Genomic DNA, 23,541 nt, shown 5'->3' on the forward strand with positions numbered 1-23,541 from the left:
GAATGGGCCAAAATTCACCCAACTTACTGTGGGAAGCTTGTGGAAGACTACCGAAGCATTTGACCCAAGTTAAACAATTTAAAGGCAATGCTACGGAATACTAATTGAGTGTAAGTAAACTTCTGACCGACTGGGAATGCGATGAAAGAAATAAAAGCTGAAATAAATTACTCTCTACTATTATTCTGACATTGCACATTCTTAAAATAAAGTGGTGATCCTAACTGACCTAAGACAGGGAATTGTTACTAGGATTAAATGTCAGAAATTGTGAATAACTGAGTTTAAATGTATTTGGCTAAGGTGTATGTAAACTTCTGACTTCAACTGTACATTCCTGCAGACAGCGTACCAACTGCAGTCTCCCTTAACTTGAGACATGTGGCATTGATCGTGCTGTTTAATCAACTTCTTGATATGCCACACCTGTCAGGTGAATGGATTTTCTTGGCAAAGGAGAAATGCTCACTAACAGGGAAATTTGAGAGAAATAAGCTTTTTGTGCGTATGAAACATTTCTGGGATGTTTTATTTCAGCTCATGAAAAAGGGGACCAACACTTTACATGTAGCATTTATATTTTTGTTCAGTATAACATGGCAAAACATCCTAGCCTATTCGATGGCATGGAGAAGATTCTACCATATTGGTTTTACCTGTCCAATTCTCCCAGGGCTGAATCTCAATAGTCTAAAGTGGATATCTTCTCTCTATCTGCACTGATCTGAAAACTACAGGATAGGTCAAAGCAGTATGGCTGATGCCTTCTGGGATTTTGTTTCCTCTGTCCAGCTCTTTCACGTTAGTGCAGAAGAAAGGAGACTGCAGATGCAAATGAGCTGTTAGTTAAATCTGGTGCAACACATCATTTCTCACTATTACTGACACTTGAGTTTTTGTTGAACATTGTCTAATGTTAGTGTCTAATAATGACAACTAAAGTGGGAAAGGTGATACCTAGTTGAAGTCAATGAGACCAACATTACAGGCCTGCTACCCAGGCTATGATTGAGAGGGGCTAAATTATACAAAGATAGGGCAATCTATTAACCTATTGGCCCGAGCGAGAAAGAGAGAGTCAGCATATCCACAGGTAGAGAGACACTTAAGAGGGCTTATCATCCTCTAATGGACTTGTAGGCGATCAATTAGCATTCAAGGGTAGTAATCCAATACCACAATGCACTATCAGCAAGTCAGGAGATCCATTTACGTTCTCTATATTCTCTTACAGAGCTTCAAGCTCTCCAAGATATTACAATATGCCAATGTTGAAAAACATTTTATGACATTGAAGAGTCAGTATAAATCTATATTTCTCACTTGAATGTACAGGGATAGTTCTGACATTCATAAACAGTTTTATCACCAGATTTATATGCCCAGTGCATTATTGTCATAACAGCCATATGAAACTATTTCAAAGCCATAAAATCTTAATAATCTATTCAAATGTCCCCCACACTTCTCATACAACATCACTGCCAGTTCTAGTACTTCAGATCAGAGGTCGATGGTCATCTAAATAAGGTTGTGACACCCTGTCTGTGTGAACAATGGCAGGTCATAGTGGTAGTATTGTGTGGAGAGGGCAGGAGAATACAGAGCCTTTGATGTAGCTCTGCACACTCTCTTCTCCCTCGTGGGCCTATCACCTGGTTGCCATGATAACCACCCTCCCACCACACGCACACACACTTCTCTCTGTCTTTCTCACTGTGCGGGCATGACAGGCCTTATTCAACTTGACCAGAAGAGAAGTGTAGCATGTGCACAAAGCCCTGGCCAAGCAAAACCCTTTGTTGTCCTCCTGTTTAGTCTCTCTACAGCCAAAGCTCAGAATCAGCAGTGCCAACAGTTGAAGGGAAAGTGCCCACCCAGCAAAAGCCCTAAGTCCTCCATTGTGTGTCCTTTGTGTGGCAAGCCTCGCGATACTTTGAGGCACGGCCCCGGACGTATATATTGAGGTGTCCAACTTTTTTACTGTTACACTTTACTTGTGGGCCAGGTTGGACAGTATCCAGTGGAAATGTCGCAGTATTCTGGAAAGGTAAGCTGCACCTGGGTCTTCTTGTATACACACGGCATCAGGTAGGTTACCACTGGGACATAACTGACTGGATAGCCAGGCCAGGTCTCCCTTGAAAAATAGGTATTTGGACCTCACTGAGACTACCAGGTAAAGGTTAGAGAGAACTCCAGCCAATAAACATAGAGGTTTGGGAGTGTATGCATTTAACAGGTAGTGTAGGTGTGATAAAATGAGTTTGGAAATTTGGAGGCAATCCCTGGTGAAAATGTGAGATTGTTCTGATCAGTGCCATAACTGTCTTGCTGGGAGAAATGTTAAATATGTCAAGGGAGTTAAAATATTATATCTAAAAGAGCAAGTCCTGGGAGCATTTCATTTATTTATTTGATTTAAACTATCAGTGGCCGGTATGGATAATTAGTTGGTGGCTGGCCAATAGGAATAGACATGCCATAGTCTTGTATGCATAATGCTGCTAAAGCCAACTCTAGTCTTTTATTAATAGCTGCAGTTGGTTTCAGCACATAAATACAGCATGGAAACAAGACTGGATGACAACATCTGGAAAGCTGAAGCGTTAAAGTTTCCGCGATTAGAAATGAAAAGGTAACATCCGGTTGAGGCGACATATGCAGCGTTTACCTTGAATGAAGTCTACTCTAAAGCGGAAACATTGCGTTTAAATTTCAATCACGCTGTAAAGCTGAACTTCCGCGATGTGGATTGAATAGACACTCCAGAGACAAAGTGTCCGCTAAGCCTCTAGCCTGGGATCCAAACTCAATCGCTCTGGACCGTTTCACTACATTTGGCAAAGTGAACAATAAAACGAAATGGAGCAATGGAGTTTGCATCCAAATACTATTTGAAATCGTTCAAATACTTTAAGCGTTTGCTTTAGCCTGCCTGCAGTGGCAGCTGGGTGGGGGTTGCACTTTTGGGATTCTTCTATGGGTTGCATTGCAAGCTCAATCAAGCCAGTTATATTATAATGATGTTAAATATTATTTGATCCCAGGCTATCCTACCTCGACCTCCCCACCCTAACTAATGAACTGTGGAATTAACCTCTTCACCCACCCAACACAGATCACCTTCTACGAGGGAAAATGCTTCACCGGCAGGCAGCTAGAGGTCAGGGGCGACTGCGATAACTTCCAGGACCGTGGCTTCATGAACCGCGTCAACTCCATCCGTGTGGAGAGCGGAGCCTTCTGCTGCTTCGACCACCCCGACTTCAAGGGACAGCAGTACATCCTGGAGCACGGCGAATACCCAGAGTTCCAGCGTTGGAACAGCCACAACGACCACATGGGCTCCTGCAAGCCCATCAAGATGGTGAGAGATGGGGTTAAGGGTTCCGGATTGTAGGGATAGGGGTTAAGAAAGGGATAGGTTAAGGTTTGAAGGGATAGGGGTTAAAGGGATAGGTTAGAAGGGATAGGGCTTAAAGGGATAGGGGTTAAGGGGAAAGGGGTTAAGGCTTGAAGGGAAAGGGGTTAAGGCTTGAAGGGATAGGGGTTAAGGCTTAAAGGGATAGGGGTTAAGGCTTAAAGGGATAGGGGTTAAGGTTTGAAGGGATAGGGGTTAAGGTTTGAAGGGATAGGGGTTAAGACTTAAAGGGATAGGGGTTAAGGTTTGAAGGGATAGGGGTTAAGACTTAAAGGGATAGGGGTTAAGGGCTAGGGGGGTGCTAATGAGGATGATGAGGTTACGTTATAGAGCCATTTTCTACTTTTAACTCAGATACTTTAGATTCTTCTCGCTCATCTTCATTATAATAATACTCCGTATTCCGCTGTTGAAAAGCGTGTATGAAATCCAAATGCAGACTCGAAATCCAAATGCAGACTCATGTTAACCCCTCTCCTCTTCTACTGTGTCTTGCAGCACGGTGAGCACTACAGAATGGAACTGTTCGAGGCCTGTAACTTCTCTGGCCAGTGTGTGGAGGTCTGTGATGACTGCCCCTTCCTGCAGAGCCGTGGCTTCAGCAAGAGCTGCATCAACTCCATCAAGGTCTACGGAGACGGAGCGTAAGAAACACCTCTAGCCACAGACTGCAATCACACACACGTAAAACTGTGAAATCAGAGATAAACACATTTACAGTGATTAAACATTTGGATCTATTTTTGTTGAGCGAAGATATCCAACCTTTTAGCATGTGTTAAGTAGGAACATAATTGGAACACATATGCCAACGATCTAGCAGGTAAAGCGTAGACACTGCTGAATTCCTAAATAACTAATTCCACTATTCACAACTGTGGTCCCAACTGTTTTTTTCCAGGAGTGAGTTGAATATTAAAGGGGAAGTTCAGGATTTTACAACTTGTTGGTTCCTCACCCTGAAAGTAGTATATTTATTTTTAAAAGCCAAACCACATATGTAGTTGATTTGATGTGTGATAGATTTATAAAATACTATGTAATTGATTCATTTATTAATTGAATGGACAGGCTATAGCTATTAGGAAACACACAATACATTTCTATATTTGACTTAATATCCTGATAACATCAAATTACACACAGTAGATCTATTTAGGCCATTACTGCTATTCCATCTTCTCTAACAGTGTGAGAAGTGAGCAGATGTGTGACCATTTCTAACCTGCCTGTTTCCTTCTGTAGCTGGGTGATGTACGAGGAGCCTAACTTCCGCGGACGCATGTACATCGTGGAGAGAGGAGACTACTGCAGTCACAATGAGTGGCAGGCCGAGAACCCCAACATCCAGTCCATCCGTAGAGTGGTCAACTACTTCTAAACCTTTTCCCCTGTCCTGCTCCCAGACCCGCATGGACTGACTTTCACCATTCTAGAAATGTACAATAAAAAAAAATACATTTAAAAAACATAATACCACAAATGTATTTTTAATCGAACACTTGCTGTGTTATGTTTCTGTGAGATACGTGTGAGTGTACGAGGGTCTATATAGAGCAGTGGTTTTCAACCTGGGTACTAGGACCCCTGGGGGGTACTTGGGAAGACTCATTAAGAATATTGGCTTAACGATTGATTGCACATGAGGGGGTACTGCGAGAGCAAAACATATCTGGGGTAAGGTACCCCAAAAAGGTTATGATTAGATAGCACAGGAGGTTGGTGGCACCTTAATTGGGGAGAATGGGCTCGTGGGAATGACTCAGTGGAATGGTATCAAACACTTGATGCCATTCCATTTGCCCCGTTCAAGACGTTATGAGCCATCCTCCCCTCAGCAGCCTCCACTGGTAGATACGGTATAGAGCACAGGCATAAGAAAAATAAATGTTCATACTATCACTCATTCACAACTGTGAATCATGTGGCACAAATACATACTAATTGCAAAGGAGTATTTATTGTATGTAATAACAGGTTCTTAAATTAAATGCAAATGACTTTCAAACTAAAGGCAACCTGAACTATATGGCACTAAGACCAGTCATGTATTGTCATATTGGTAATCAAACTCCAAGAAAACCACAACTGAAATAAAAACAGAATTTAACAAACTTAATTTCTTGATTAAATTACTTAAAGGGATCTGGAATACTAAAACAGAGTACGAAGACAAATGTATTTCAGTTGGAGAAACATCTTGTACACAAGCAACCAAAAATCCCTTTACGATACAATTTTAAGCCTCACATTGTAAACAGGGTTGAAATCTCAAACATGAACCTTCAAATAATCCAAGTGGTGAGAATGGGGAGAACACTGTCCCCTCTAGAGCATAAACCAGTCAGCAGATTAACTTTCTGATTTCCTTTTTTGATTGACGTTAGCTCACTTCCTTACAAATTATTTCCAATCTGTTTCACATGTTTAAATGACAATTAACACTTTAGTACAAAAAACAGAATGTAAAAATGTTGACGTATCGCTATGGGGGAAAAAAAACAATCACAAACCTAATTTGGGGTCTAAAAAGACCTTGTTTTAGGACGTGGTGGGAGTGCTTTAAAAATGGCCGCCGGCTGGACGGCACTTTAGCTGGAGGGGGTACAGTTCCTGTGGAGGTAGGACTTCATCTGAGCTATGACCTCGCTCTCCTCCTCCAGGGTCAGGTCCAGGTAGTCTTCTTCATGTCGGGGGATATCCTCCAGCACCTCATTCACCAGGTCTACGTCCATAGGGTCCTCCCCTTGGCTCCCAGAGCCTGGACACACCAATGACAAGTGTCATGTTCATTAGGGCTCTACTTTGGGGATTTGGGTATAAATGGCATCCTGGTGCCTTTAAGTATCAGCAGCATATTGAATGCATCTTTCTCACATAGACCTCTCAACAGCGGAACACTAGCCAGTGTATGTGGCAATAAAACCAATTTTTAAAATAATTTATTCAATAAGACCTGTATTGTTGTATTAACAGAGCAATAAGTGTATGAATCCATCTGTTCATCTGCATGCTTCTCTGTGTACGTACGTGTGTGAATGTGAGTCCTACCTGCGGACTCAGAAGAGGTGCTGGGCTCCTCGGACAGTGAGGAGGGGGGAGAGGGGGAGAGCAGCTCTGGGGGCAGGACCCCCTGGTTGTCCAGCAGTAGCTGGGTGGCCCCTTGCACGTCTCCCCCCGTCAGCCTCAGTGCAGCTTCGGCAGCCTCCGGCTCAAAGCCCAGGTATAACAGCTATGCAGAGGGAAGGATAAGGTACCATACTAAACTGATAAACCTACCTTTATACTGAAATAGTGACGAGAGCGAGTGAGAGCTCGAAAGAGGTAGGGGATGTTATACCTGCTCGACCTTGGATTGATCTATGGGGAGCTCTGTGTTGTGGTTGGTTACAGCAGCAGACTCAGCCTGGGTGGACTCTAGAAGAATCTAGGGGGAAACAAGCAAACAAGGATCAAGTAATACAAAAATAATACATATTAGCAAAGTATGCTAGCCTGCACCTACACTCTTCTGCTAGCTAATGTTGCTTCATGGCTCTGGTTTTGGTAACATGTTGTGATGGTTGGCATATCCTCTTTCATGGCGTATTGAGAAACAATGTGTGTTTTTGCAGTAGCAGCGACTGCCTCTCACCCCATAGGCTCTGTCCATGTCCCCGTCTGCCTGATGGAGGGCCCGGGCAGCGTCTCTCTTGGAGTAACCCAGCGCTCTGAGGGTGGCCAGGCCCTCCATACGCCTCATCCTCTTCTCCCTCTCCTGCTGTTTCATCTCCTCCCTCTCCTGACAGGGACAGACAAAACCATAGAATTACACACAATATGTCCACTGCTCCACCCATCATGGGACACTGACTCGAATAGTTCTAGTAAGTGTATTTCTATGATTATAACAGCCCTGATAACTTAGTTGCTATTAGGAAATATTTCCTATCATCTGCAACTACATCAGGTGAGAGTGCTGGTCCCTTTTTTCCGCCACTATGAGTGCCGGCCCCTTTTTCCCTACTATGGGACTTATTTAATTAATTAAAATAAAATAAACTAGAATAGACATTACCATTCAAGTCAACATTGCGCCATTCTATTGCTCAGGGGGGACCCACCTGTCTCCTGTGGGTGATGTGCAGCGCGGCCTCGTCTACGTTGCCGTGGCAGGCCCTCAGGCCTAGACGGGCCTCCTGCTCAGAGAAACCCAGACCCATCAGCCCGGTCATCTTCCCTGGGTCCAGACACAGACGCCCATACAGGTCCTCCACCTACAACACAGCAGGAGTAAGAGGTAGAATCAGTAATATGACATTATATTACAGTGAGGTGCCTCCCTGCTTATAGAAATGTTGTTAATGACTGAAGACGAGACAATCTGGAAGCAGGACTCCAGATTGTACAGCCAGATGATGTACTGTACCCGCATTAGCTTCTGTGTGGCCTGGTGTTCGTTACCATCCAGGTACGCTAGTAAGCTCTGTAGGAGGTACAGCCTGAGGAACAGCACTTCCTCTCGTCCTGTGTTTCCCTGAAAACAAAATTAAATTAATAACATGTACTATATTACAACTTTTATGAAATTCAGATCGACATAGGTGCCTAGCGGGTAGGGGTTAGCCGTTGTTTGTTAAAAGAGCCATAGACCAGTGATGGCGGTTCATCACCTTGATCTGCATGAGCCTCTGCTGCTGCTCTCCGTAGCACTTTAGGAAGCAGTCCTCGGCTCTCTGCAGCCTCTGCTTGCCATCGTCCAGGCAGGAAAGGGCCTCCAGGGCTCTGTAGCACCACACGATGTCCAGCTGTAGTACTGCATAGTTGTCCACCGTGCTCAAGAGCACCGAGCCACATGTACTGTGGGGAGAGACACACAAAATATATATCTTACATCAGTCTTAATAAATCTAATGGATCGGAGGAACTGTACAATGGTATTAGAGGTGGAACAGAACGTGTAGTAGAAGTCGTACACATTCAAAGTCAAATAAAATGATAACACCATAAAATGATCTGACATTTTTAATCAGACATTGACGTTTTTAACCAAAAGGTAAATGTGTGTTTTGACCAATATCTGCTTCGACAAAGGATTTCTGTGATTGTAGCTGTAGGTGTTTTACCCAAACTGGTCGTCAGCTTGCAACAGGTGGCACAGAGCAGCGTCGTACTGTTTCCTCTTCATCAGAGCGCGGCCTTTCTCGTGGAACCCCATGGCTAGAATCAAAGCCTGAGGACAACAATCACACAGCATTAGAAATAGTCAAGAGTTTGTGTGGTGCGGAGTCACAATCAGTGGAGCTTAAATTCACACAGAACACATTGCAAGAATCATAGTTACCATTCAAGCCACACGTTGTGTGAGCTTGCTGTCCACTCGTACTGCTTATCATGGCAGTTATGAATATAATATTGCTCATATGTTCATGAGTCCTTTGTCTAGACTACCTTTTTCTCTCTGTGAGGTATTTTCAGAGGGTTCCCCTTCTGATCAGCAATCTCTAGGAATGGAGTCGTGGCTGGGTCATCGGTGCCATCTACAATGACAACCAAACCACAGAACCACCATAAAATAACACTCCTGTAGCGTTGTGATTGAGGTTAAACGCAGTATGAGGGTTTACTGAGAGGATCTGGATGCCTAAAATGACAACCAAGCCAAAGAACAAGCATGAAGTAATATTCCTGTAGCGTTGTGATATTTGTGATTGTGTTTAAAAGCAGTGTCTTACTAACCTCTCTCGGAGAGGATCTGGAAGCCCTTCTGGGTTCTCTGGACACTCTGGTCCTGAGTTTTCTTCTTCTCCTCCTCCTCCGCCATCTGTTTCTTCCTCTCAGGCTCGCTCACCCGCAGAACCATAATCTTACTGTTGTTCTTCACGTCCTGTTCATCCAGACGCTTCTCTGTGAAGAGAAACCGTTTCAATGCTTGCAAAGTTGAGAGAAAAAGAAAAAAAAAACTGCACATTGGTCTTGCTAATATCACTGCTCTTTATTATAAGCTTTACGTATCGGACTTAAGGACTTCATCAAAGCTTTTGCATGCAAAGCTGAAATTACCAAACATAATGAGAGTTCATATGCATTGATTAGAGGGTGGTTATGGTAACTAGACCTAAGTGGAACTTACCAGGAGTCAGTGTCTTCCCATTCAAAATTAACTTGATGTATTTGAGTCCATATTGTTCAGCAATCCTATACAAATGTAGGAAGAAAGTAGCACTGTATAGCTTTGTGACCTTAGACATAATAGGCCTAATAAGACACTTCAACCACTGATAACATAAAAGATTGACATTGTGATGGCCATTTTCACTTACCTAGCCATGATATCTTGTGCAAGGACATCCAGTTTAGTCTCCAAATAGTTCTTCTTCTTGACATCCTAAAGCAATCAGGTAAAAAAATCAGGAATTATTAGTTTATTTTCTGTAGGGTGTGTCAGGGAAAACACACCCACACCCACCCTCAAACTCAAAACACACACACACAAACCTTTTTTCCGTCTTTAGGCAGAAGGAGTTCCAACGTGGCCACAAACGTCTCCCTATAGGTCTTATTCCCCATTCCTCTCTTTACTGCTTGGGATCTGATGCTCTCCAAGGCACTTGCCACTTCAGACACAGAGAAGCACACAATGGGTGCATAGTTCACTGCAAGCTGCTGCAATGACAACAGTGACAAAGACAGACACAGACAGGCATAGTTAAAAACTATCACACAAATCTGACTCATAGTCAGGTGACAGACCAACCAGCTGAATGAACATCAACACATTTAGAATGGCTATAACTTCATAGCTAATGTTACCTGCAGAGGTTGCTGTCCTGCCTGGTTGTTTTCTGTGGTGTATGGTGGGTTCCAGAGCTGAATTTTATCTTGTTTTAAAAGATTTACCAGCTTTGCCTGAATATGCATCTCTGCCATTCTCAAAACTGTGAAACAAATATGGTAGGAAAAGTGAAAGTGAACAGCTAGCCCGCAAACAATAGGGGAATTCCGCAGGATGAAGTACGAACATGTATGTACTCACTACTGTAAGTCGCTCTGGATAAGAGCGTCTGCTAAATAACTCAAATGTAAAATGGATGAGTAGAACTAACTAGCTACAGTAGGTAGAGCCAATATTATTGTATGCTAACTACGCAGTCGCAGACAACAACAGCTGCGACGCTGCCCATTTTGGTTACGACTAGCTCACGCAGGATAAATACGACACATTCGTTGTTTCAGATTTATTTAAAGATTTACCAAATTAATGATTCAGTCACGTTGGAAGTGTTAACCTTGTCGCCGTATTATTTTGATAGGAATGTGTTGAAACGAGCTTTTTAATGTTATTCTTCTCTTTCACTTCCGTACTAAGGTAAGTCACGAGGTCCAAATTGTCTCCGCTCCTACTCGGTGGCAAAGCACAGAACTTCTAGAAAGTACTCCACCACAAGTATGTCCAATGATTTAAAATACGTAGGTTATCCATTTACATTTTTGGTTGTATTTCATTCCACCTGCTATTACCCTTAATGCAGTGGTGTAAAGTACCTAAGTAAAAATACTTTAAAGTACTACATAAGTCTTTTTTTTGTGGTATCTGTACTTTACTTTTTATATTTTTGACAACTTTTACTTCACTACATTCCAAAATGAAATAATGTACTTTTTATGCCATATGTTTTCCCCAACAACCAAAAGTAGTCATTACATTTTGAATGCTTAGCAGGACAGTAAAATTGTCCAATTCACAGACTTATCAGTAGAACATCCCTGGTCATCCCTACTGCCTCTGATCTGGCGGACTCCCTAAACACACATTTATTTGTATTTGACCTTTATTTAACTAGGCAAGTCGGTTAAGAAAAATTCTTATTTACAAGGACAGCCTACCAAAAGGCAAAAGGCCTCTTTTTGGGGCAGGGATAAAAAAATATATATATATACACGTATATATACAGTGGGGAGAACAAATATTTGATACACTGCCTATTTTGCAGGTTTTCCTACTTACAAAGCATGTAGAGGTCTGTAATTTTTATCATAGGTACACTTCAACTGTGAGAGATGGAATCTAAAATAGAAATCCAGAAAATCACATGGTATGATTTTTAACTAATTAATTTGCATTTTATTGCATGACATAAGTATTTGATACATCAGAAAAGCAGAACTTAATATTTGGTACAGAAAACTTTGTTTGCAATTACAGAGATCATACATTTCCTGTAGTTCTTGACCAGGTTTGCACACACTGCAGCAGGGATTTTGGCCCACTCCTCCATACAGACCTTCTCCAGATCCTTCAGTTTTTGGGGCTGTCGCTGGGCAATACGGACTTTCAGCTCCCTCCAAAGATGTTCTATTGGGTTCAGGTCTGGAGACTGGCTAGGCCACTCCAGGACCTTGAGATGCTTCTTACGGAGCCACTCCGTAGTTGCCCTGGCTGTGTGTTTCGGGTCGTTGTCATGCTGGAAGACCCAGCCACGACCCATCTTCAACACTCTTACTGAGGGAAGGAGGTTGTTGGCCAAGATCTCACGATACATGGCCCCATCCATCCTACCCTCAATACGGTGCAGTCGTCCTGTCCCCTTTGCAGAAAAGCATCCCCAAATAATGATGTTTCCACCTTCATGCTTCACGGTTGGGATGGTGTTCTTGGGGTTGTACTCATCCTTCTTCTTCCTCCAAACACGGCGAGTGGAGTTTAGACCAAAAAGCTCTATTTTTGTCTCATCAGACCACATGACCTTCTCCCATTCCTCCTCTGGATCGTCCAGGTGGTCATTGGCAAACTTCAGATGGGCCTGGACATGCGCTGGCTTGAGCAGGGGGAGCTTGCGTGCACTGCAGGATTTTAATCCATGAATCCGTGTTACTAATGGTTTTCTTTGAGACTGTGGTCCCAGCTCTCTTCAGGTCATTGACCAGGTCCTGCCATGTAGTTCTGGGCTGATCCCTCACCTTCCTCATGATCATTGATGCCCCATGAGGTGAGATCTTGCATGGAGCCCCAGACCGAGGGTGATTGACCGTCATCTTGAACTTCTTCCATTTTCTAAAAATTGCGCCAACAGTTGTTGCCTTCTCACCAAGCTGCTTGCCTATTGTCCTGTAGCCCATCCCAGCCTTCTGCAGGTCTACAATTTTATCCCTGATGTCCTTACACAGCTCTCAGGTCTTGGCCATGGTGGAGAGGTTGGAGTCTGTTTGATTGAGTGTGTGGACAGGTGTCTTTTATACAGGTAACTAGTTCAAACAGGTGCAGTTAATACAGGTAATGAGTGGAGAACAGGAGAGCTTCTTAAAGAAAAACTAACAGGTCTGTGAGAGCTGGAATTCTTACTGGTTAGTAGGTGATCAAATACTTATGTCATGCAATAAAATGCAAATTAATTATTTAAAAATCATACAATGTGATTTTCTGAATTTTTGTTTTAGATTCCGCCTCTCACAGTTGAAGTGTACCTATGATAAAAATTACAGACCTCTACATGCTTTGTAAGTAGGAAAACCTGCAAAATCGGCAGTTTATCAAATACTTGTTCTCCCCACTGTATATATATATATATATATATATATATATATATATATATATATATACAAAATATATACAAAACATCACGACAAGAGAAACAACACTACATAAAGAGAGACCTAAGACAACAACATAGCAAGGCAGCAACACATGACAACACAGCATGGTAGCAACACAACATGACAACAACATGGTACAAACATTATTGGGCACAGACAACAGCCCAAAGTGCAAGAAGGTCAGAGACAACAATACATCACGCAAAGCAGCCACAACTGTCAATAAGAGTGTCCATGATTGAGTCTTTGAATGAAGAGATTGAGACAAAACTGTCCAGTTTGAGTGTTTGTTGCAGCTCGTTTCAGTCGCTAGCTGCAGCCAACTGAAAAGACGAGTGACCCAGGGATGTGTGTGCTTTGGGGACCTTTCACAGAATGTGACTGGCAGAACAGGTGTTGTACGTGGAGGATGAGGGCTGCAGTAGATATCCCAGATAGAGGTGAGTGAGGCCTAAGAGGGTTTTATAAATAAGCATCAACCCGTGGGTCTTGCAACAGGTATATAGTATGACCAGTTTACAGAGGAGTATAGAGTGCAGTGATGTGTCCTATAAGGAGCATTGGTGGCAAATCTGATGGCACATGCTATGTTTGTAAATTATGTCTGAGTGTTGAATGTTCCCCTGGCGATCTGTAAATTATGTCTGAGTGTTGGAATGTTCCCCTGGCAATCTGTACATTATGTCTGAGTGTTGGAATGTTCCCCTGGCGATCTGTACATTATGTCTGAGTGTTGGAATGTTCCCCTGGCGATCTGTAAATTATGTCTGAGTGTTGGAATGTTCCCTGGCGATCTGTAAATTATGTCTGAGTGTTGGAATGTTCCCCTGGCAATCTGTACATTATGTCTGAGTGTTGGAATGTTCCCCTGGCAATCTGTACATTATGTCTGAGTGTTGGAATGTTCCCCTGGCGATCTGTAAATTATGTCTGAGTGTTGGAATGTTCCCCTGGTGATCTGTACATTATGTCTGAGTGTTGAATGTTCCCCTGGCGATCTGTACATTATGTCTGAGTGTTGAATGTTCCCCTAGCGATCTGTACATTATGTCTGAGTGTTGGAATGTTCCCTGGCGATCTGTACATTATGTCTGAGTGTTGGAATGTTCCCTGGCGATCTGTAAATTATGTCTGAGTGTTGGAATGTTCCCCTGGCGATCTGTACATTATGTCTGAGTGTTGAATGTTCCCTAGCGATCTGTACATTATGTCTGAGTGTTGGAATGTTCCCCTGGCGATCTGTACATTATGTCTGAGTGTTGAATGTTCCCCTGGCTATCTGTACATTATGTCTGAGTGTTGGAATGTTCCCTGGCGATCTGTACAATTATGTCTGAGTGTTGGAATGTTCCCCTGGCGATCTGTACATTATGTCTGATCTGGCTATCTGTACATTATGTCTGAGTGTTGAATGTTCCCCTGGCGATCTGTAAATTATGTCTGAGTGTTGGAATGTTCCCCTGGCGATCTGTACATTATTGTACTTTTTACTCCATACATTTTCCTTAACACCCAAAAGTACTCATTACATTTTGATTGCTTAGCAGGACAGGAAAATGGTCCAATTCAGTTATCAACCAAACATCCCTGGTCATCCTTACTGCCTCTGATCTGGCAGACTCACTAAACACACATGCTTTGTTTGTAAATGATGTCTGAGTGCGGGGGTGTGCCCCTGGCTTTCCGTAAACAAAAAAGTGCAATCTGGTTTGCTTAATAAGGAATTAGAAATGTATACTTTTGATACTTAAGAATATTTCAAACCAAATACTTTTACTCAAGTAGTATTTTACTGGTTCTTACTTTTACTTGAGTCATTTTCTATTAAGGTGTCTTTGGTTTTACTCAAGTATGACAGTTGGATACCTTTTCCACCACTGCTGAGTGTTGGAATGTTCCCCTGGCTATCTGTAAATGATGTCTGAGAGTTGGAGTGTTCCCCTGGCTATCTGTAAATGATGTCTGAGAGTTGGAGTGTTCCCCTGGCTATCTGTAAATTATGTCTGAGAGTTGGAATGTTCCCCTGGCTATCTGTAAATTATCTGGTAAATTATGTCTGAGAGTAAATGATGTCTGAGAGTTGGAGTGTTCCCCTGGCTATCTGTAAATTATGTCTGAGAGTTGGAGTGTTCCCCTGGCTATCTGTAAATTATGTCTGAGAGTTGGAATGTTCCCCTATCTGTAAATTATGCTATCTGTAAATTATGTCTGAGAGTTGGAGTGTTCCCCTGGCTATCTGTAAATTATGTCTGAGAGTTGGAGTGTTCCCCTGGCTATCTGTAAATTATGTCTGAGAGTTGGAGTGTTCCCTGGCTCTGGCTATCTGTAAATTATGTCTGAGAGTTGGAGTGTTCCCTGGCTATCTGTAAATTATGTCTGAGAGTTGGAGTGTTCCCCTGGCTATCTGTAAATTATGTCTGAGAGTTGGAGTGTTCCCCTGGCTATCTGTAAATTATGTCTGAGAGTTGGAGTGTTCCCCTGGCTATCTGTAAATTATGTCTGAGAGTTGGAGTGTTCCCCTGGCTATCTGTAAATTATGTCTGAGAGTTGGAGTGTTCCCCTGGCTATCTGTAAATTATGTCTGAGAGTTGGAATGTTCCCCTGGCTATCTGTAAATTATGTCTGAGAGTTGGAGTGTTCCCCTGGCTATCTGTAAATTATGTCTGAGAGTTGGAGTGTTCCCCTGGCTATCTGCATGTCCCCAGTGAAAGTTGCACCCATGGGTTGGGGTTAGATTAGGAGATGGCTCAGTCCTCATATTATGATGCTACCAACACGATTGGAGTTTAGCCTAAAACAAAATGCAGCGAGAGACTGACACAAATGACAACACAGAATAGTAGAAGCGAAGGAAAGAACATCAAAAGTATGGTACCTTTTAAAAATGACTCAGACAAAGAGTTTTGATGGGATGTTTTAATATTCAATATGCATTTTGAAGTAGCACACTGTACAAAGATAGTTAAATCACTTCATCATCACACTGTCTGCACATTCCATCTGGATGGCTGGGATTAAGCTTACTGTATGACAATAATAGGCTATGCACACCAGAGAATAATCAGTCATTTTCCACTCATTTGTTCAGTGGCACAGTCCTGCAGACTCACTGGGGAAAATACATTCCCTTCTCAAACAAACACATTTAGGCTCCAATGAGATGAAACTCAAACAGTAACATACGGGTCCAACACAAGGTAAGGCACAGCAACTTACATGACATCATTAACATGTAAATAGCTGCATTGCAAATGTCCTTATAGCAACTCAATAATGTTTTTAATGCAGAAACATATAACACATATTGCACTATAGCAGACTCCCTCTCTTATCAGAATGATGTGTACATCCCAAGTCTCCTGGCAGCCTCTGACTTCTTGGGCCCTTTTCGCTGGGGGAAGGGGTAGTGGTGAAGGGGGCTGGAGGAGAACTGAGGTGGCTGCTGGCCCCCAAAACTCAGTTGTCTGGACAAAACGACTGGGACTGATAACTTCTGGGAGCCTGAAATGCTGTTACTGGAACTCAACTCTTCAGAATGGAAAGACGTAGAATCCCCCAAGACTTTGTCACTGGACGTCTCAGGACAGTCCTCAGAGAGCGAAGTCAAACTCGAAGAATTGCTGCCGGTGAATGTGGGGTTCGGATGAGGCGCTACGATACCGTTGGTCCGTCGGTGGATTCCTAAGTGTGTGTACCACGGAGTCATCTCCAGGTGCCTAACAAAATCAATCTCAGCCTCTGACACCGTCCTCTTCCTCTCATGTGTGCTCTTCATCTCCTGGTTGACCGGGACCATGTTGACCAGGGCTTTCCCACTGATCTCTGTTGCGTCATCAGCTGATACTGTCGGGAAATAGAATAGAAAAGTAAAGACAGGTTAACAGACATTTGCAATCAACCTTTCAGCTCAGAAAAAAATAAAAAATGAAGTGCTTACTTATGTAGTCTTGTTATTGTAACAAAAATATAACTTGTGTTCAAATGACACACATGGACACACACACACACTTCCAGAAGCCTATAGCCTAGCCAACAGATCTGACCTTCTTGCTTACAGCTGCATTAGGTTTGGATAGACTTCCTGTACATATTACCTAAACTACCTCGTACCCTTGCACATTGACTCGCGCTGGTACTCCTTGTATATGGCCTCGTTATTGTGATTTATTGTGTTACTTTTTTCAATTATCAAATGTTCTTACTTTTTACTTCTGCGTTGTTGGGAATGGGCTCATAAGTTAGCATTTCATGGTAAAGTCTACAACAGTTGTATTCCATTGGCGCATGTGACAAATACACTTTTATTTGAATGGGACAATTTTAAAGTACAAGGCATTTGTCATCCCTGGATTGAGGTATGTTTTCTGAATAATATATTGCAGGGGCTCCACAGGTGTTCACGAAGGAAGTCTGTCCGACCCTAGCGCAGCTGTAAGGGTCAGGTCTACTGGCTACCTATAGGCTACAGTAACTGCCATTTTTGTTGTTCAAAGCAGACGGATCAGGATAATCTGTTATATGAAGAAACAAAAGTAGCCAAGACTAATTCAGTCAAAACTGCTGAAATTCACATTATACAAATCCATTATAGATATAAAAGACCTAGGAAGCAGAACATCGGCCTGTTGCCAGACAAAACTTTAGACAAAACTGGTTGTGTGCATGCCAAGCTCGCACAGCACTCATCGAAAGAGTTGCCTACCTTGTCTGAATAAAACCACCCGGGTCTTTTGTTTCTCTTTAGTGCAGTTGTACTGTTCTCTCAAAAGTGTAATGTCCTGGTTCATCCTGGTTCGGTCCGCGACAATTTCACGTTGGTCCTCGTCCTCAACCAAATGACTCACGTCTCCGGCTGTTTCCCTACGACTCCGGGATCTTATCGGTTCACAGGAACACGTCGAATTGCAACAGGAGCACCAGGGCGACAACATCCTGTTTGCATTGACGACCTATTTAGATTTTTATTTCCCCAATCAAAAGAAGGCACAACTGACAGAATGAAAAGTTGATTATTTAACTACCTGCCGCATGTAGAATAGCCCACGGCACTGTGTGCATCTGATTAGGTGTGTAGTGTAACCTATGTACAGTGGTTCTGCAGTTTAATTGATGTGCAAACAACTGAGGAGAATTTAAGGTTAGCCTTTTCTTTTACAAAAGACCAATTAGGTGCAGTACAATGTGTAATTTAGCTAGTTATGGTAAAAGGTGAAAACTGCTTATCTGTATAATAGAATAAAGTAAAATAGGTGAATAGGTTAGTATGACTTTATATAATACAATATTATAAAGTAATGCATGCAGTAAACTATGCTACACAAGCATTAAGTTACGTTTGAGTCTTCATACTATATAATCCAGTACGTGGGCTTTTTTATTTTTATTATCTGTAGCCCTAACAATCTAAATTCATTTACATGTTTATGCATTATGTTCTGGAAAGATCTTTTGAATGACCCACTTGTTACTTGGACTAGTTGGCACTGGCACAGTATATTGACACAACAGTGTTGTTGAAGTTGTGGGTGAGTCCTGCTTTGGAGGGGTGGCATAAATGGACGACATGGTGACACATCTAGCAGGTGTATCTGTGCTGTAAAACCCTTCACAGGAAGTATGCCCTCAGTTTAATGCTTGGCAATTAGGCCTATTCACACATCACTCCTTTGCTCCATTATTACTGCCTGGAAAATGGGTCTTTCTCCTTACTAAAGCATTAAGGCATGTGTTTCAAAGATATCAGTAGGCCTACCACAGGGATTTTCTATGCAAACACTCCCTCTTCCATGAATTGTTCAAAAGGACCTGTGGATTTCCTGTTTCTGAAAAAGAAGCAGAGGGCTGCTGATACAGCAAATGAAAGAACTCAATGGGGGGGGTTCTCTCTCTCTCTCTCAAAAGAGAACTTTCGATTTAAAAAAGTAATCAGAATAGCCGGTAATGATTGACATGAATAAAGCCAAGGACAGAGTAGTGACTGCACAGTCAAAAAAGGGCTCAATCAAGCATGCACATTCTATAGGAACGCACCCCAGTGTACTGTAGCTCGCCAGTCACTACACCACCCACTGCAAACCACATCATTTCAACGTAGAAAAGTGGGTAATATTCGGTTGAGATGATGATCAATGAAATGTCAACCTTTATTCACCCACTGAAAAGACAGACAGAAGTTTGTGCAAGTACATAGTGCAAGTGATCAATACAGTATGACATTCTGTTCAGATATCTACATTGTGAAGATCTCCACAGATCTGTAACCTTTGCATGCTATCTTGAACATGCACATATTCTATGATTACATAATATGACTTTTATAGTTACAGTAACCTCAACAATGTGGCAATGGATGTGTTAGTCATTTTAATGTTGAATAAAAACTGTTACATTTGTTTGTAAGATAGCCTTAACTTTAGGTTATTTACTGTATGTCAAGTCATGTCAAGTTGTGTTAGGTTGACAATGCAATGTCAATGTAATTCTTGCATAGTTTAATTTGAGCCACTGGTTTAATTCTAATCTTTAACTTTTTTGGGGGGTTTAGTTGGAGACGTAAATCCAACATATTTGTTAATTTGTCGACAAGTTAATAGGCTATTTACTGTCTTGCAAAAGTGATGATGAATTGTGTTTGGTTGTCAATGCAACCAAATGTCAACATTTAAAGGAGATGTATATGTTCTGCCACTGACTTAGTCTGATTTTAATTCCAGTTTGTCTACAAATTAATAATTGATATGTTGGATTCACCTCTGCATCTCAAACAAAAATCAAAGTTAAAGAATAGAACTAAATCTAATTCAACTGTAAACTTGTAATTTGATTTAGTTCTGTTCTTTAACTTAGATTTTTTGGTTGAAATGGAGATGTGAATCAAACATATTCATTATTAACTTGAAGATTCAATTTGACATCAACCGAAGCTTGAAACCCTAGTCATATACAGTGCATTCGGAAAGTATTCAGACCCCTTGACTTTTGCTACGTTACAGCCTTATTCAAAAATGTATTAAATTGTTTTTTCCCCTCATCAATCTACACCCCATAATGACCAAGAAAAAATAGGTTTAGACGTTTTTGCTAATTTATATGAACAACAAAAAAATATCACATATACATAAGTATTCAGACCCTTTACTCAGTACTTTGTTGAAGCACCTTTGGCAGCAATACAGCATCTAGTCTTCTTGAGTATGACGCTACAAGCTTGGCACACCTGTATTTGTCAGCATTTCACTGTATTCGGCACATGTGACAAATACAATTTGATTTGATTTGGGGAGTTTCTCCCATTCTTATCTGCAGATCCTCTCAAGCGCTGTCAGGTTGGATTGAGCATTGCTGCACAGCTATTTTCAGGTCTCCCCAGAGATGTTCGATCGGGTTCAAGTCCGGGCTCTGGCTGGACGACTCAAGGACATTCAGAGACTTTGTCGTTTTCTTGTTGGAAGGTGTTGGAAGGTGCAATAATAGTGTTTAATATGATTTTTGAATGACTACCTCATCTCTGTACCCCACACATGCAATTATACTGTATGTAATGTCCCTCATTCAAATAGTGAATTTCAAACACAGATTCAACCATGAAGACCAGGGAGGTTTTCCAATGCATCGCAAATAAGGGCACCTATTGGTAGATGAGTAAAAAAAACAAAAAAACACTGAATATCCCTTTGAGCATGATTAAGTTATTAATTACACTTTGGATGTATCAATACACCAGGTTACTACAAAGATACAGGCGTCCTTCCTAACTCAGTTTCCGGAGAGGAAGGAAACCTCTCAGGGAATTACACCATGAGGCCAATAGTGATTTTAAAACAGTTACAGAGTTTAATGGCTGTGATAGGAGAAAACTGAGGATGGATCAACAACATTGTAGTTTCTCCACAATACTAACCTAATTTGACAGAGTGAAAAGAAGGAATCCTGTAAAGAATAAAAAATATTCTAAAACATGCATCCTTGTTTGCAACAAGGCATTAAAGCAATACTGCAAAAAATGTGGCAAAGCAATTCACTTTTTGTCCTGAATTCAAAGTGTTATGTTTGGACCAAATCCAATACAACACATTACTGAGTACCACTCTCAATATTTTTAAGCATAGTGGTGGCTGCTTCATGTTATGGGTATGCTTGTAATTGTTAAGGACTGAGTAGTTTTCCGGGGATAAAAAATTAATTGCATCAAGCTAAGCACCGGCAGAAAAAAACTGTCTCAGTCTGCTTTCATTCAGACACTGGGAGATTAATTCACCTTTCAGCAGGACAATAACCCAAAACACAAGGCCAAATCTACACCGGAGTTGCTTACCAAGAACACAGTGAATGTTTCTGAGTGGCCGAGTTACAGTTTTGAGTTAAATCTACTTGAGAATCTATGTCAAGACCTGAAAATGGTTGTTTAGCAATGATCAACAACCAATTTGACAGAGCTTGAAGAATTTGCGAAGAATAATGGGCAAATGTTGCACAATCCCGTTGTGGTAAGCTCTTAAAGACTTACCCAGATAGACTCACAGCTGTAATCACTGCCAAAGGTGCTTCGACAAAGCATTGACTCATGGGTGTGAATACTTATGTAAATATTTCTGCATTTCATTTTCAAAACATTCTATAAACATGTTTTCACTTTGTCATTGTGGGGTATTGTGTTTAAATGGGTCAGAAAAAAACGATTTAATCCATTTTGAATTCAGGCTGTAAATTACAGCCTGTAACACAAGAAAATGTGGAATAAGTCAAAGGGTATGAATACTCTCTGAAGGCACTGTATCAATTTGTTTAACCCTGGGAGGAATTGAAACAATAGCTGTTGATGACTTCGCAAATGCTATTTAGGCATAAATAGTATAATATATATATATATATATATATATATATATATATATATATATATATATATATATATATATATATATATATATATATATATATATAATATATATATATAATATATATACATGAGCATTTGTGATTTTTTAAATAAACATAGCTAAAGAAACAGAACCATACTCTATAAGTCATGTATATATATATGATTAAAAAATCACAAATTCTCATGTTCATCATCTCCATCACCACGCCAAAATCAACAAATTGAAAATGGTGCATTTCTATGTCTTGTAGTAAAAAATATATATTTCTCTAAGTATTTCCAATGACATCAAATCAAATAACATTTTCTTCATCACATGCTGCAAATACAACAGGTGTAGACCTTATGTCACGCCCTGGTCTTAGTATTTTGTGTTTATATATTTATTTGGTCAGGCCAGGGTGTGACATGGGTTTATTTTGTGTTGTGTTTTCGTATTGGGGTTTTAGTAGGCATTGGGATTGTGGCTGAGTAGGGGTGTCTAGCATAGTCTATGGCTGCCTGAGGCGGTTCTCAATCAGAGTCAGGTGATTCTCGTTGTCTCTGATTGGGAACCATATTTAGGTAGCCTGGGTTTCACTGTGTGTTTTGTGGGTGATTGTTCCTGTCTTAGTGTTTTGTATTTCACCAGATAGGCTGTTTCGGTTTTCATTATTTCATTCCATTAGTTTTGTAGTTTCTGTATGTATAGGTTTTCCTTCATTAAAATATATCATGAATCATCATCACGCTGCATTTTGGTCTGATCCTTGTTCTACCTCTTTGTCAGAGGAGGAGATAGAAGAGAGCCGTTACACCTTACCATTAAATGCTTACCTTACTTACAGGCCCTTAACCAACAATGCAGTTTTTTTTAAGTAAGTAAGAACAATTTGCTAAATAAACTAAAGGAAAACAAGTAACTCAATAAAATAACTATAACGAGGCTATATACAATGGGTACCGGTATCGAGTCAATGTGTAGGAGTACAGGGTAGTTGAAATAATTGAGGTAATATGTACATGTAGGTAGGGGAAAAGTGACTATGCATAGATAATAAAAAGAGAATATCAGCAGTGTGTGTGTGTGTGTGTGTGTGTGTGTGTGTGTGTGTGTGTGTGTGTGTGTGTGTGTGTGTGTGTGTGTGTGTGTGTGTGTGTGTGTGTGTGGTGTCAATATGCATGTGTTTTGTGTGTGTGTGATGGAATGTCAGTGTAGTATGTGTGAGTGTGGTTAGAGTCCAATGAGTGTACATGGAGTCAGTGCAAAAAATAAGAATAAACTAAGGGGGTCAATGTAAATAGGTCTGGTAACCATTTGATTAACTGTTCAGCAGTCTTATGGCATGGGGGTAGAAGCTGTTAAGGAGCCTTTTCGTCTCAGACTCGGCACTCGGTACCGCTTGCTGTGATGGTAGCAGAGTGAACAGCCTATGACTTGGATGGCTGGAGTCTTTGAAAATTTTTCGGGCCTTCCTCTGACGCTGCATGGTATAGAGGTCCTGGATGGCAGGGAGCTCGGCCCCAGTCACGTACTGAGCCGTACGCATTACCCTCGGTAGCGACTTGCGGTCGGATGCCGAGCAGTTGCCATACCAAGCGGTGATGGAACCAGTCAGGATGCTCTCGATGGTGCAGCTGAATAACCTTTTTAGAATCTGAGTTCCCATGCCAAATCTTTTCAGCC

General features: G+C 41.4%; 3 protein-coding genes across 5 annotated transcripts; 1 reads left to right on the top strand and 2 right to left on the bottom strand.

Moving 5' to 3' along the window:
- The first annotated feature begins 1,947 nt into the window (after positions 1 to 1,947).
- LOC112215330 (gamma-crystallin N-B-like) lies at positions 1,948 to 4,923 on the top strand. Its single transcript, XM_024374279.1, has 4 exons — positions 1,948 to 2,050; positions 3,122 to 3,370; positions 3,923 to 4,068; positions 4,670 to 4,923. The coding sequence occupies exons 1-4, from the start codon at positions 2,030 to 2,032 to the stop codon at positions 4,803 to 4,805; spliced, it is 552 nt and encodes a 183-aa protein (XP_024230047.1). The 5' UTR covers positions 1,948 to 2,029; the 3' UTR covers positions 4,806 to 4,923.
- Positions 4,924 to 5,365: 442 nt separating this feature from the next.
- Positions 5,366 to 10,807, bottom strand: LOC112215329 (NEDD8 ultimate buster 1). Of its 3 annotated transcripts, none has more exons than XM_024374278.2 (15): positions 10,658 to 10,807; positions 10,217 to 10,341; positions 9,902 to 10,069; positions 9,727 to 9,791; positions 9,537 to 9,601; positions 9,143 to 9,310; positions 8,855 to 8,943; positions 8,530 to 8,636; positions 8,077 to 8,263; positions 7,833 to 7,940; positions 7,528 to 7,680; positions 7,059 to 7,205; positions 6,765 to 6,851; positions 6,476 to 6,656; positions 5,366 to 6,185 (listed from the first exon to the last, which is right to left on the bottom strand). In XM_024374278.2, exons 2-15 carry the CDS (start codon positions 10,331 to 10,333, stop codon positions 6,016 to 6,018), a joined length of 1,812 nt encoding a protein of 603 aa, XP_024230046.1. In that variant the 5' UTR covers positions 10,334 to 10,341; positions 10,658 to 10,807; the 3' UTR covers positions 5,366 to 6,015. The 3 variants fall into 3 exon arrangements, with proteins under 3 accessions (XP_024230046.1, XP_024230044.1, XP_024230045.1); XM_024374276.2 differs by having other exon boundaries at positions 6,455 to 6,656; XM_024374277.2 differs by having other exon boundaries at positions 6,455 to 6,656; positions 10,217 to 10,796.
- Positions 10,808 to 15,898: 5,091 nt separating this feature from the next.
- On the bottom strand, positions 15,899 to 17,931 carry LOC112216533 (uncharacterized protein C9orf152). The gene is made up of 2 exons (XM_024376512.2): positions 17,700 to 17,931; positions 15,899 to 16,840 (listed from the first exon to the last, which is right to left on the bottom strand). Exons 1-2 carry the CDS (start codon positions 17,926 to 17,928, stop codon positions 16,329 to 16,331), a joined length of 741 nt encoding a protein of 246 aa, XP_024232280.1. The 5' UTR covers positions 17,929 to 17,931; the 3' UTR covers positions 15,899 to 16,328.
- Between the last annotated feature and the right edge of the window lie 5,610 nt (positions 17,932 to 23,541).

The sequence above is a fragment of the Oncorhynchus tshawytscha genome, linkage group LG16 (assembly GCF_018296145.1).
Source record: "Oncorhynchus tshawytscha isolate Ot180627B linkage group LG16, Otsh_v2.0, whole genome shotgun sequence".
Classification (NCBI taxonomy): domain Eukaryota; kingdom Metazoa; phylum Chordata; class Actinopteri; order Salmoniformes; family Salmonidae; genus Oncorhynchus; species Oncorhynchus tshawytscha.